This window comes from Talaromyces rugulosus, chromosome V (assembly GCF_013368755.1).
Source record: "Talaromyces rugulosus chromosome V, complete sequence".
In the NCBI taxonomy this organism is placed as follows: Eukaryota; Fungi; Ascomycota; class Eurotiomycetes; order Eurotiales; family Trichocomaceae; genus Talaromyces; species Talaromyces rugulosus.
In genome coordinates this window covers 848,741-863,508 of record NC_049565.1, presented here as the reverse complement: position 1 = coordinate 863,508, position 14,768 = coordinate 848,741, and the positions used below count along the sequence as shown (strand labels likewise).

The 14,768-nt window shown below is 45.3% G+C and overlaps 4 protein-coding genes across 4 annotated transcripts; 2 read left to right on the top strand and 2 right to left on the bottom strand.

Moving 5' to 3' along the window:
* Window positions 1-535: 535 nt before the first annotated feature.
* TRUGW13939_08840 (uncharacterized protein) lies at window positions 536-3,868 on the top strand (the record flags this gene model as incomplete). The annotated part of the gene is made up of 4 exons (XM_035491966.1): window positions 536-807; window positions 887-1,126; window positions 1,187-3,266; window positions 3,320-3,868. 4 exons carry the CDS (start codon window positions 536-538, stop codon window positions 3,866-3,868), a joined length of 3,141 nt encoding a protein of 1,046 aa, XP_035347859.1.
* Window positions 3,869-5,997: 2,129 nt separating this feature from the next.
* On the bottom strand, window positions 5,998-6,916 carry TRUGW13939_08839 (uncharacterized protein; the record flags this gene model as incomplete). Its single annotated transcript, XM_035491965.1, has 2 exons — window positions 5,998-6,377; window positions 6,439-6,916. 2 exons carry the CDS (start codon window positions 6,914-6,916, stop codon window positions 5,998-6,000), a joined length of 858 nt encoding a protein of 285 aa, XP_035347858.1.
* Window positions 6,917-7,515: 599 nt separating this feature from the next.
* On the bottom strand, window positions 7,516-7,755 carry TRUGW13939_08838 (uncharacterized protein; the record flags this gene model as incomplete). Its single annotated transcript, XM_035491964.1, has 1 exon — window positions 7,516-7,755. The coding sequence occupies one exon, from the start codon at window positions 7,753-7,755 to the stop codon at window positions 7,516-7,518; it is 240 nt and encodes a 79-aa protein (XP_035347857.1).
* A 5,543-nt stretch (window positions 7,756-13,298) lies between these two features.
* Window positions 13,299-14,417, top strand: TRUGW13939_08836 (uncharacterized protein; the record flags this gene model as incomplete). The annotated part of the gene is made up of 3 exons (XM_035491963.1): window positions 13,299-13,515; window positions 13,571-14,208; window positions 14,286-14,417. The coding sequence occupies 3 exons, from the start codon at window positions 13,299-13,301 to the stop codon at window positions 14,415-14,417; spliced, it is 987 nt and encodes a 328-aa protein (XP_035347856.1).
* Between the last annotated feature and the right edge of the window lie 351 nt (window positions 14,418-14,768).

The window sequence follows — 14,768 nt, the reverse complement described above, 5'->3', positions numbered from 1 at the left end:
TTGGCATTTGTCATTTGCAATTAAAACTCGCACGTGAAAAAGACATTAATGACTTTTCGTCCAACTAGGAAGGGCGGAGTTCCGCCACTCTAGATTTCATGGCACGAAGGGCGGAGCATTTGCCAAGTCCTTGGCAATGTCCGCCACCACCATTCTATATTCGATGACGTGTACGGATTTCTGGTTCCGGCGGAAAATGGCAATGAATGAATTATAGTCACGTCATAGGCCTATAGCGAGCGTAATAGACCTCTTGGCGTATCGGGGGGTTTTTTTTGGAAAAAATAATCCCCTACTTGGCGTTACGTATTTCCAAAATTTAGCTAGACCCTTTTTTTTTTTTTTTTCACGCCCAGACATTCGGATGATAACATACTCTTGGCGTCAGTTTCGATATTTCTGTTGTTGGATACTTAAAATGGAGAATTCCATCTACAATGGTTCTTTTCTAATTTAGTAGTGCTGTGTGTAGTGAATGTTTATCTTTCGACATCTTTTTTTAGTCAAATTCGAACGCTTATTCTACTACGAGATCATGACCAACAAAGAATCTCTCAAAGCCGACCTCAACTCAGGCAGCGTCCAGTTGTCTGCGCCTGCCCACAGTCTTTCAATCGAAGAAGTGCTTCGGCAGCTCTTTACCAGGAAGGAGGATGGATTGACCGGGGATGAGGCCGACAAGCGCCTTCAAACGTACGGTCCCAACAAATTGGACGAAGGCGAAGGCGTATCGATTGCCAAGATTCTCTTGCGTCAAATAGCCAACGCAATGATGCTAGTTAAGCGGCCCATTCTTGGTCACCCCAAGTATATTCTTAAATGAGAACTCTTGATCTGATCCGAATTTTTCGAATATACAGGTGTTAATTTTGGCCATGGCAGTTAGTTTTGGTATTCAATCTTGGATAGAAGGCGGAGTGATCGCGGCTGTTGTCGGGCTCAATATCGTTGTCGGTTTCGTCCAAGAATATGCCGCAGAGAAAACTATGGAGTCTTTGCATTCATTAACTTCGCCAACTGGTACTGTGTCGAGAGATGGACAGACAAATGTCGTCCCAACTGCCGACATCGTTCCAGGGGATATGGTGGAGTTAAAAACCGGTAACACGGTGCCGGCAGATCTGAGGTGAGCTGCCTTTGTCTCCTGTTGATATATTATGCTAACCTAGGGCTTTTTTTTTCTCAGGCTAGTTGAGGCAGTGAATTTCGAAACCGATGAAATGCTCTTAACTGGAGAGTCTCTTCCTGTTCACAAGATAGCTGAAACTACTTTCAAGGAAGACACTGGCCCTGGTGATCGTTTGAACATTGCCTACAGTTCCAGCACAGTGACAAAGGGCCGGGCACGTGGCACCGTTATCGCGACAGGTATGACCACAGAAGTTGGACAAATCGCTGCTGCGCTACAGGAGAGCGGGTCGAAGCGCCGACCGGTTAAACGCACCGAGGAAGGAGCGACAAAAAAGCGTTGGCATCTTCAGGCTTGGACATTAACTGTTACGGATGCTATCGGTCGCTTCCTGGGCGTCAACGTTGGTACCTTATTACAAAGAAAGCTCTCCAAATTGGCCATCATGCTCTTCGGTGTAGCAGTTTTGTTCGCTATTGTTGTGATGAGTGCAAATCTCTGGAGCAACAACAAAGAAGTCATCCTCTATGCAGTTGCCACCGGTTTAAGCATGATTCCAGCCTGTCTGGTGGTGGTATTGACTATAACTATGGCTGTAGGAACAAAACGAATGGCACAGCGTCATGTTATCGTCCGTAAACTTGATTCTCTGGAAGCCCTAGGAGCTGTCACCAATATATGCTCCGACAAGACTGGCACCTTGACTCAGGGCAAGATGGTTGTAAAGAGGGCATGGATTCCAAGCTACGGGACTTATTCAATAAGCCCTTCACCCGAACCCTTCAACCCAACACTGGGCGACATATTCTTTGTTGATAAAGCCCCGATTGAACTGTCGTTCGAGGAAGCTGAAAGTAGGGATCCAGCCACTTATACTGATCTCTTATCAAACAATGAATGTTTGGAAGAAATCCTCAACGTTGCTTCTATGGCGAATTTAGCCCATGTTTACCGAGCCGAATCCGGACGGAGCGAATGGCACGCACGGGGTGAGCCTACTGAGATCGCCATTCAAGTGTTCGCCTCTCGCTTTGATTGGAACCGCGACCGATGGACAACCGGTCCTGATGCGCTATGGCACCACAAGTCTGAGTTTCCCTTCGATTCCGATGTCAAGCTGATGTCGGTTATCTTCGGAAAACTCGCTAAAATGGAAGAGTCTCTCGCCGTCTTTACCAAGGGCGCAGTAGAACGTGTGCTTGACGCTTGCACTACGATTACCTGGGAGAAAAACGCGGAGCCAGTATTACTGACCGACGTCCACCGTCAATTCATTCTTGAAAACATGGAATCACTTGCTCAACTTGGATTGAGGGTTCTTGCCTTTGGTAGTAAATCCTATGCCACCGATACTAAACCATTCAATGATTTAGAGCCCAGTCGAAGTGAGGTCGAGAAAGATCTATGCTTTTTAGGTTTAGTTGGTATCTACGATCCTCCTCGGCCGGAGACCAAAACGTCCATTAAGACCTGCCACAAAGCTGGCATTTCGGTACATATGGTGACAGGAGACCATGTTGGAACCGCCAAGGCCATCGCTCAGCAGGTCGGAATATTACCTGTCGACCTCGGCTGTGTCGCGAAAAATGTGGCCGACGCAATGGTGATGACTGCTAGTGACTTCGACCGCCTGGCTGAGGACGAAATTGACGCTTTGCCTACGTTGCCTCTTGTGATTGCTCGGTGTGCTCCACGGACCAAAGTTCGAATGATCAATGCACTTCACCGTCGTGGCCACTTTGTGGCAATGACAGGAGACGGGGTGAATGATTCTCCATCGTTAAAACACGCAGACGTTGGCATTGCTATGGGTCAGAACGGTTCGGATGTTGCCAAAGATGCATCAGATATTATTCTGACAGACGACAACTTTGCCTCCATTCTCAACGCCGTTGAAGAAGGACGACGCATCTTTGACAATATTCAAAAATTCGTCCTTCATCTTTTGTCAGAGAATATAGCTCAGGCATGTACTCTGTTGATTGGTCTTGCTTTTAAGGATCAAGATAGGCAATCAGTATTTCCGCTGACACCGGTCGAGATCTTGTGGATTATCATGATCACTTCTGGTTTGCCTGATATGGGCCTTGGAATGGAGGTTGCTACTGCCAATATCATGGATCGCCCACCCCAAAGTGTAAGGTTCCACTCCCTCCCTTTTGATCTATTTCTGTAACTTAACATTCTTAGAAACAAGGTATCTTCACATGGGAAGTAATCATCGATATTGGCGTCTATGGCTTATGGATGGCCTCTCTTTGCCTTACTGCTTTCTCCTTGGTGATGTGGGGATTTGGTGATGGAAACCTTGGCCATGGCTGCAATAGATCGTACAGTGCTGAATGCGACTTGGTCTTTCGTGCTCGTGCTACTACCTTTGTTTGCCTTACCTGGTTTGCCCTATTTCTGGCTTGGGAAATGGTTGACATGCGCCGATCATTTTTGCGTATGCAGCCGGGGTCCAAACAGTATTTTACTCAGTGGTTTCATGATGTCTGGCGTAACAAATTCCTCTTTTGGGCAATTATTGCCGGGTTCGTGACGATTTTCCCTACCCTTTATATACCTGTCATCAATCATGACGTTTTCAAACATACGGGAATTTCTTGGGAATGGGGCGTTGTGTTTGTTGAGGCCTTTCTATTTTTTCTCGGGGCTGAAACTTGGAAATGGGCGAAGAGAATCTACTTTCGTCGTCACGAACTTCGAGCAAAGGTCGATGCCGGTACTCAAGTTTAAGCACATACATGATTAGACTGGACAAGCCGACCCGGATACTACCCGTTCTAGTGGGTCCGTTGGAAATATCCTTTAGATTTCCAACGGACCCACTACGAAAAATTATACATAGTATTTTTACTTCAAGCTCTATTCTTAGCAGGGGGGTTGTTGAAAAATCTGAGTCTTTCTATTGCTATTTTAATAAATAAATGCGTGTTAAAGTCTTCCTTAAGTAGGCTAGTCTATAGTTTTTAGTCTATTTATAGTTCTGATATTATTTGCCTCTTAAAAAAACCAGATAATGTATTAAATTATTTTAATTACATGGAAGACAACGCGTGATATAAATGGGGATTCTCCTCTGGATGTGCTTAAAGATTTCCTTGAAGATACACGAACAAAGAGAACGTCTTGATGGGAAATCTGCATGTATCAGATGACTTTCAAGGTTTTCTTTTTGTGTAATAGAGTGCCTCTCCTTGCTTAATACTGATCGCATGGGAGAAGACTTAGACCTCTTTATCTATCGCCTAAAGTACAGATGCACTTGTGGTTAGTATATTGAAGGATTTCTCTCGCTATGGATGAAGCTGGTGTTGCTCGACCAAGCCGGAACAATATATGATATTCTATTAGATGATGGCCAGTACTGGGTCTTGGATATTAAGTTCTGGTTTGGATATGCCGCTTACGATGTCTAACAAAATTTTAAAATGAATAAATTGATTCGTTATGGATATACTAACATATTTTCCTGCGTATGTGACTGTCTAGAGTTAAATATTGTCTTCTCTGTTGAGAATATCTTACAAGCAATTCACCAGCGGAGTGAGTGGCCTCCTGTGATACGCAATTATCTGGTTTGAGCTGGTGATCTTTCTGGTGTAAGGGCAGTCCTTACATGTATAATCAATGAAGAATGGAACTGGGATGACTGAATAGAGGATGGTGAATTTTAAATAATGTATGCTAATGAGTACTTTTCATTAAGAGTCTATCGTAATGACCGTGAGTTTAAATTCGTGGCACGGGCTTGCGGCCTTGGATCTTGAATCAGAATGAATATGCTATTTTCCAGTAGCGGTTCGATAATATTCCAGCTCGGTGTGCGATTTTTGCCTAGAGGGTTGACTCGATATGCTTGCAAGGCGCGTATGTCTGCTTCAAGTTGGATCGCGTGGTCGCGTATGGTTGGCGGCTGGAGACCCAGCTGTGGCGCAATCTGGCTACTCGCCATGCTTCCTTGGTACCAGACGATGCCTTGAGAGCTGGTGAATAGCCTGATACACAGTCTGAGCCAAATAGCTCAGTGGTGGTGGAGAAATTTCAAAAATTAGGCTTCGACTGATGGAGGTTGTGGGATAGATTTAAATGTCCATGTCAACCTTCAGGGTGCTTACTAACCAAATCAGTCCCAATTCGTCACTAGGCAGCTTATCCTGCTTGGGAACGTAATTCGCTGATCCCCCTATTATAATTGGAATTGCACCACTAGGATCACACTACTGAGGAAACGTCTATATAAACCGATCAAATTGTCATGTAAATTAGAATATCATGCTCCTAGATAACATCAATTTGACACATCTTTTTACCCCCAAATTGCACCGGTTCCGCCATATTATTAAGCAAGTGCCAAGATCCCGAAGTTCGACACTATATAAGACCGCTCACTCACTAGATAGCTTCTTTTTTAGAACAATCACTATTACATTACCATGAGAATCACTATTTCATCTTTGTAGGATATTATAATGATAGTATGTCTACTGTTCAGTCATAGTAGACAATTTTATAAGCTGGTTGTTTATTACTTTTTTTCTTTATTTGCTTCTCCTTAACCTATTAAGCCTCATTAGCAGCTATTGAAGAATCCTTACAGCAACATTACTACTTATATTAACAATCCTGTAAGCTTTAATAAGCATAGGTTACTAAGCCTTATTAGTACTAGTTATCTTGTTTTTATATCTTTCCTACTTTCCAAGCATTACTAAGCTATATGAAGCAGGAACGCTTGTATTTATAGATGAACGCTGCATAGCTGCCACTAGGGCAGCTGGGTCAGTCTATGAATTGAAGAAGAAGAAGTATGATTCAAGTTGCCTTCTAGTCTCTACTAGGCACAACCAACATTGAAACAGCGGTCAATAAGTAGTGGAATGCGCAATGTCCTTCGTGGCGAGTAAATTCTCCTGCAAGTAGTCTATTTTAGTCTGGAAGCGTTTATAACAATCCGGCCCAAGTGGCAATCGAAGCAAATCCTGTTTCCCAGACCCCATGCCAACACCGTCCACAACTTCAAGGATCCTCGCGGCACATTTGACGGCATCGCCCGGTTGAGATCCTGTGTTCGATTTGAAAAGCTGGAGAGTCTTGTCGAGGGGTGTGTCGGTGTAGCCTTTGTTCATGCCAGCGGCGGGCTCGACATATGCAGACCAAAAGTTTGTTCGAAGTGAACCCGGTTCAACAATGAGTACTCGGATGTTAAATGGTGCTAGCTCTCTGGCTAGACTTTCAGACATCCCTGTATATGCTTTTTTTAGTCGAGTTGTTTCATTTGAAGGTCTTCAATAGTATACACTCACCTTCAAGTGCAAACTTCGTACCAGCGTATATCGCACAAGTAGGCAGCCCATCAATACCAGCACTGCTACTAATGTTGACGACAGTCCCAGACTTGCTCGCTCGCATAAAAGGCAGCACGCCCTTCAACACACGAACGGGGCCGTAGACATTCGTGCTGAATTGGGTTTCGATTTCCGAGTCGCTCATATCCTCAATACTGCCCAGCAGCGAGTATCCGGCATTGTTGATAACGACATCAATAACGCCACCGGCTTCTTGAACTGCGTCTTCTACTTTCTTTGCGGTGTCCGGGCTCGTCACATCAAGCTCAATCCAGTGGCCGCCAAGACTGGAGATTTGAGGGTTGGCTTCGGCTGCTGTGGTGATGTTACGGGCTGTGGCGATCACTTTGTGTCCCACTTTAAGCGCTGCTTCGGCAAGTGCAGCTCCCAAACCAGACGATGCACCGGTGATAAGCCAGGTTTTGGGGGTACTCATCATGAAGTTGATCAGAATTGTGTGATGCAGTGGTGCCGGAGAAGTTAGAATTCAGGGACGAATATGCTTTTATATACCGGACCCCAAGCTTATATCCGATGTTGGTAATTTTGTACACCGTCCCTGGGGAACTACTGCTATATGCAGAGCGGAGTTTGCCTTTTAAATGCCGTTATGTCCGCATGTAAGTTAACTACGTAGCCTAATCTATAGTTCCAACTAGACCTCGCCAAACGCGGGTTTGGGGCGGGTTTTCTAAATTTTCTCGCGGGTACCCAAAGATTGCATAGACAGATTTTCATTAAATACCTCATATGATTATTACTGTTTACATATTAACCCCTCATTTCTGAGCTGAGACATACAGATCACAAGTGGATAATCTGTGTAACATTACAAGATGAGGTGTTGTGGCAATCTCTGTGGCGCAGACAGAATATAATGTTATGTAAAATTCGGTACAATAATATCAATGTACTGTAAGAGAACTTTCATGTAGACGAACTAATACCGTTACTAGAAGATATGATCAATCGTATATTTTTTGTCAATTTAAGACCACAAATATTCGCGCTTTAAATGGGTTTGGCTGATGTAATTTATTGCTTGATTTGGCCCCCATTTTCTTCATCAAATTTTGGCATGAGATCCTTCCCAGGATGTAGCAGTTGCTCGATATCCATGACATCTCGTCCATCAACTCCTTCCAACTTCTTTGCAAGATTTTGTCTCATGGATTTGGGGAAAACATTCAGGACCTCTGTGATTTCCTCACGACTCAGAGCCTGATAACTAACAACATTCTTTGCTCCGTCGAAGTTTCGCCATACGCCATCCATAGGTGACTTGGCCCGACCGTGCGAGCGATTGTATCACGTGATATGGATGTCGAACTTCGGGATCTTGGCACTACTTAATAATAGCTCGGAAACGGTGCAAATTGGGGGTAAAAATATGTGTCAAAAGTCAAATCTATGAGCATGGAATTCTAATTTACATGGCAATTGGATCGGTTTATATAGGCGTTTCCTCAGTGGTTTGATCCAATCGCATAATTCCAATTAATTCAGGGGGATCAGCGAATTACGTTCCCAAGCAGGATAAGCTGCCTAGTGACGAATTGGGACTGATTTGGTTAGTAAGCACCCTGAAGGTTGACATAACTAGTTAGTTATAGTGTCGGAATTCTTATTGGTGCAGGATGCAAACAATACAAACAAAAATTGATATTAGGGAGGTCTGAAGGTCTGAAACTAAATACATAAAAGCACAACAAATTTATACCCAAAACATGTGTAATTTTTCCGCTAGATCATTCAGTTGATTTGTATGATCTGTTTGATTTGTATGATTAGGTGTTGAACCTAGTAAAATAATCATGGTTGAAGAGTAAGTCATATAGTAAAGGGTCGAGCATTCTGATTGGTTCATTTTAGAACCGTGGAATAACCATTTTCCGACATATAGATAGACCTGCGCACGTGATGTACTGCCAAGCCTGACCGGCAGGAGCCGTCAGCCATGACAATGGGCTTGGTCGGCCTGCTCCCCATGCTGCCGATGTTATGAATGTTGACATGATGCCGGAGTCGTCTAGACGAATCTTCGCTTGCGGCTTAGTCATAATGTTTATGTAGTTAAGTATTGATGCGGGGTTGTTTACTTTGAAACCAATCAAGTATAGTCTGAAGTTTATACTTGTGTTGGATAGTCGCATCGACTTGACTTGCTGAAGACTTGACCAATTAGCAAAAACACTTGTGATAATGAGGGCCTTGAAATACCGAGGATTGCCCTCGTAAATTGGCTGCAGAAATGACAACTTTGAGTTTGGCAAGTATTCAAAAGTGACGGATTAGATATATGACATCATACTTAAGGCGTCCTTTGCCCAGCGTTGCCCAGCTTTGTCCATTTTTTAGACCCATGTTGGTAATGCTACTTTAATTAATAATCCAGCTCAAAAAGTGCTGATTTCAGATCATTTTAGGTACTCGAGCTTCGTATCGTTACTTTGTTTCTATCGATCCTCTGGTTTGGGCCCAACTATAAATTCCATATCTTGCACGACTAATCTTGAATATAGTTCCTTATTCTTAAATATATCCAAAGCTAAACATTTTTGCATCAAAAATTTTATCAAGCATTTCATCAGCGAATATGACTGTAATTGCTGTTGCTGGTGGGTCTGGCGGTGTTGGAAAAACTATCGTTGAGAGACTAGCCCAGGAGCCCAAATATCAGGTCATCACCTTTTCTCGCAAGGTGAGACATATTCGGCCTTCATACAAGGAATGAGCACTGATCTGATAAGCAGCCAACATCGAATCCGTCGCTGCCTAAAGTCCAGTCTGTGCAAGTCAACTACGCCGATGTTGCGTCCATGACAAAGACACTGGAAGCTTTCAACGTCCATACTGTCATATCTACCATCGTTCTGGTCTCTGAGGAGGCGAGTCAAGGCCAACTGAACCTGATCGACGCTGCTGAAGCTGCCAAAAACACCAAACGATTCGTGCCAAGTGAATTCCTCTTCATCCAACCAGCAGAGTAAGCACCCCGGAAGCCTTGGAACTTCATGTTGATAATAAATTATCTCAGTCGCCCCCGTCTAGATGCCGTCGTGGATTTATTGCAAGCTTCGGCGACCAGACTCAGGCAAAGCTCCCTGCAGTACACTCGGATCGCGCAGGGTCTCTTCATGGATTATTGGGGCATGCCGCACGCCCCCAGTACTCTGATTCCAATCACCTTCGGAATCAACATCGCCAAACGCGAAGCTGTTATCCCGGGTGACGGAAATGATCCAATTTGCATGACTTACTCGCACGACATGACAGATTACCTGGTCAAGATTCTTGACACGGACGACTGGCCTGAGTTCAGTGTGTTGGTAGGAGACCAAGTTTCATACAATCAGATTCTAAAGATGGCCGAGGAAATCATCGGTGAGTGAGACCAGTATTAATTATTGCTACTTCCGAAGCATTCTCATTTTTTTTATAGGTACGAAATTCAAAGTGACATATGACACCGCTGAGAAAGTCAACTCGGGTGATTTGACCATTCCGCCCATGCCTAGTGACACAACCTACTCAGTTGAGGAGCAAAAGGAAATCACACTGATGGTGGCTCGACTCGTTGTGAATCGAGCGTTTGACTTGCCCAAAGAGAACAGGCTCAATGATCGCTTTCCAGAGGTACAGCCAATTAGGATGAGAGAGTTCTTGGATAAATATTGGACTAGCAAGGAAGCTTGATTCCTAGGGTTATGTGAGACAGATAAAGAGCGGCGTAATCGATTACTGAAAGATGAGCTTATTCAGGTGGACCGACAAGCACTTTGAAATAAAATATAACAATCATTCTCGCTAATAATACGTATAAAAAGCAACGGGTATGAACCAGGATTTATAAATATCAATATCATCTGCCATGCTCTTTCCAGGAATTATGGGTGTTGAACAATGTGCACAAGAACGGATCATCGAGGGGGGCGTAGCGCGCTGCTCTTATTTACAAAATCGTAACAGCTCATGGTCACTATATATATACTATTAAATAGGAAAAAAGTGTCTTCTGATAAAGGATAACGTCTAATTTGTGGATACACCAATCAGAGCACGCAAAACCCGGGGGCGATCTTAGGATAAATCTACCGAGTTGCTGAGCGAAAACCATTAAAAATAAAAGCAATATGCAGTGGAGCCGGCACAATGCCACATAAATCAGGCAAAAAAAAGTATTATAAACCGTAATTGGCTACAGACATACGCATACGCACTTTGCAGTGGGTCCTTTTGGTGACCAGATCACCTATCATCAAGAGCGTCGACATCCTTCATGTGACAACGAGCCGATTCCTATCCTCTAAGAGTACTCTGTAACGAGAAAACCAAACATGAGAAGGGAAAGAAGAAGAGAAAGAACCTCCCCAGCTAGTTACATGAGAAATATTCCTTTGTGTGCGCCAGTCTATTCCCTTTATGGTTCCGCATGAGGTTATTCCCATCTCAGTACCGCTCTCAGTTGCCTTTCCGGCTTGGTGGTGCCTCAGGCCACCACTGCTGGTTCCCGGGGCCTGGGCCAGGACCGTCACAATAGTAGTGTTAGATAATAATAACTTAGTGAATAGTTATAACCCTGTAAAGCTGGTGTGCATCCGCAGCAGCGCCGCAGTGTGGCGTGGGATGGATGTATTGGCCTCATAATCGTAGATTAATTATATAATTATATATCTATTTTCTTCTAAATCATTATTATAACTCTTTATCTATTGTATATCTATAATATTGAACTCTTAATCTTTTTTTTATATTGTTATTAATAGGTTTAAAGATTTTAAAATAGGATATTAGTCTGTAAGCTTGATTCAATAATATAGCTTTTCTAATAGAAAGATATTTCTTGATAACCTCTATCTCTTTTTATATATGTGAAGTACCGGGCTCGGGAATGCCTGATCCGGCTTACAAAGGCCTGCAGATCCCCCGCGGGTTGAGTTGATATATCATAAAGGATGTATCATAAAGGAAGCAACTACCCTCCATGCTCGCGGGATATAACCCTATTAGAAAGTAGGATCTTATCCAGGCCAGGCTTATAAGCTTGAGGCCTTATCCCCAAGGATGGGAGGCCTCAAGCGGTTTATTCTATATCAATAGCCTATATTTGGTACTCCATTTACTTTATATTGCCTCGATTCCTAGTAGGAACCCCCTCGGAGCCTAGTAGGTTCCAACACCCTCATATATAGTCTTTCCAGACACCACCCGCTTTACATTATAATAGCTTCCTAAGCGTATCTATAGTGCTAGATTATTCTTAGTTAGCATCATACATCACATTTCTATATAGCCCGCGTATATAGTGTCCTTCAGCGGTGGCTGACATATGTATAATGGTGGACGGAGAACTCCGTGACGAATTAGAACGGTCAATTGCACCAGCACAACTGGCCATTAATCTCCGAATAAGCTTTCGATCTGTTGCCGCCTCTACATGATGCACGAGTTAGTCCCATTAAAAATTTTATTGTTACATCCGGGTTCCTAATATTCACTAGTATGAGATGTATCAATTGAACATTTCTTCACTCCCATGGAGTTTTCATGGACCGTTGGTTGCACATGTGGGAACCGAGTTCCGGAGTTTGCTGACATGCTGGTCTGCGCCTCCATACCACGTACCACATGTGCCGAACTATGCCAGCAGTCGTTTTCCGGGGGTCTGAAAACGTGCTTTATTCACTTTTAGTGCATGGTTGCTATAGGGCGTGCATACTACATATAGTCATATATGGATTGGTCATGGTGACCCTAATTGGACGGCTAATAAGCTTGTTCTCTAGAGTTCCAGGCCGTCTCAAATAATAAGAATAACAGTGATAATCGTGGATCTAGTAGACGGCGTCGGGATGCATCACTCGTACGCCTAGCCTGTTTCAGCGGATCCTTCAATGATGCAGGTGGGTTCCTGTAACAGTGTACTTAGTACTACCGAGTAAATACCTACTCTTATACTACAACTCAATTTCGGTGATGACTGAGTAAGGAGAAATGACAAAATCCAGTGCAAATTCAGTAATAATTGATTCCGCCGCGGCTGAATTGCCGGCCAAGAACGCCCGCTTGCTTGCTCATTGAGCAGGATGCGCTAACACCAAGAGGAATCTTGATGAGTGTCTCTCTGTCAGCAGTCAATCTGCCCGTCGAGTCTTGAACGGCTTGTCGTACCGCCGTGCCAAGGTTACCATACCGTACATTCCGATACGTACAGTGTATTGTGTATGGTACCCGTGGCCCCATTATCGGGGCCCACTGCACCTCGGACTGGCCACTGGCAGCGCCGCTGGGCCAGGGTTATGCCCCCACTGATACGGGCACGCGCCAATCACACGAACTGCAGGCTGTAGGCTGCAGTAGAGCCAGACTAGAAACACTTGGAACCTCTTTTCTTCCTCTTCCCATTCCCCAAAACGACGGATGGGGCCTCCGTCGGCGGCATTTTTACGAAGCGTTACCAGCAAGTGGACTAGGCTGTGATCGGCATGCAGCCATGCCCATTCGTGTGCTTCATCATCTTTGGCCAGTCCGAGTGCCCCGGCCGAAAATAGTACGATTTCGTGGCGCGCCCGCAGCAACCCTGAAGAAGACGCAGCTCGCTGCCAAAACGTGTGCGTGCACTGGCCTTGATATCAGTTGACGACCCCGGTCAGGGCTGAGCTGAGCTGGGTGCCTGCCTGTATATATATATATCGTCCCCCAGGCCTGGCCCCGGATGTCTTGCACATCATCTTCTTTACTCCATCCACCTTTCAGCCTTTTGAGTTGTGATTGAACCAGTTTTGAACGGTTACTACGTATACCCTCTTCCCGCCACCATGCATCACTGGGGGAATTCATACGGCTATCCGTATCCCGTCACGACCACGACGACCACCACCACCAATACTCCCTCCAAGTATCAGTCGTCTAGCCACATGCACGGCACCAGCAGTGCTTTCAGTGCCAATGCAAACCCCAACGAGGACTGGACCAAGATTTCCGACTTGGCCGAGCGACGCCGCATCCAGAATCGCATCGCCCAGCGCAATTACCGTATGGCCGCTACCCTTTGATTCTTCTCTTCTCAAGACTAATTTTCTTTCCATAGGCAAGAAGCTAAAGCGTCGTCTGGAAGACTTGGAACGCCGAGCAGCCTCGTCCTCTGCGTCGCCCGAACAGTCGCATGCAGAGCCCGAGCAGCCCAAGCCGGCTAGCAAGTCGCAGTCAGCTAGCTCGTCCACTAGCTCAGCCCGCTCCAAGCAGTCGTCCAAGGCGAATAACCACTGGAGTGCGCCCGAAAACGAGATGGGCATGCAGCCCGGCGCTGCCTACGGTGGCATGCAGGAAGACCGAGGCATGTTTGGCCAGCAGTCGACTCGGCAACTATCGACGTCGCCGCCGCCTTTCTTTTACCCCTCGTACCCATCCTACTCGGATCCGTACGGTCAGTCCAACTACTCGTCGCAGCCGGCCCACCCGCACCATTCCTACCACACCATCCCGCAGGCTCAGTATGGGGATCTGGCATCCCTGCCCGCTCACCACATGGATCAGATGCCTCACACGCTGCCGTCGGGCACGTCGGCCAGCAAGCGGCTGGGTGGCTATCCGGATGACGAGGTGCTCAACCCATTGTGCATCAACTACGCCTCGATGGCAGGCATCGACATGTCGACCACCACGCCGCAGCAACAGCAGCAGCAGCACCATCGTCATCACTCACACTCACATCACTCTCATCTCCAGGTAAATTCACGCCCTTGGTCTTCCCTGTTGGTGTCTCTTCTAACGTAATTGTGGGCTCGAAAGCTGACCAACGACAGACCCCGCCACTTACCAATTCCTACACTTTCAACAACTCCGGGTCAACGTCTCCCGCCGGGTCTTTGAACGACCATTTTCCGTTGACACCGGAGCCGGCCCGACTGTCGCCGGAGCATATTGTATTTCTGTGAAGAGAGATATGTCTAGAAATTTCTTTCACTTCTTGATTGTTCATAGTTAAAACAGGATATATGCATGGAAGTGGCGTTTTACGTTTGATTACGATGATGACTCTATTTTGGTGCTGATTTGATTTCAATGTCCTTGGATAAAAGAATAGATTACATTTACATTTCAATAATGTCGGTCCTCATGACAAGAAGAATACTACGTACCCCAAAGTTATCGCCCTAGTAGCAGTGGTGGATCCAACCCGATAAACATGCGGGTAGGACATGGCCATACTACGGTACTATTATTCTAGAAGGATGGGCGAAGCACCTTGTGCAACCGGAGCATTGTGTTCTTGCCTTGATGAGGTA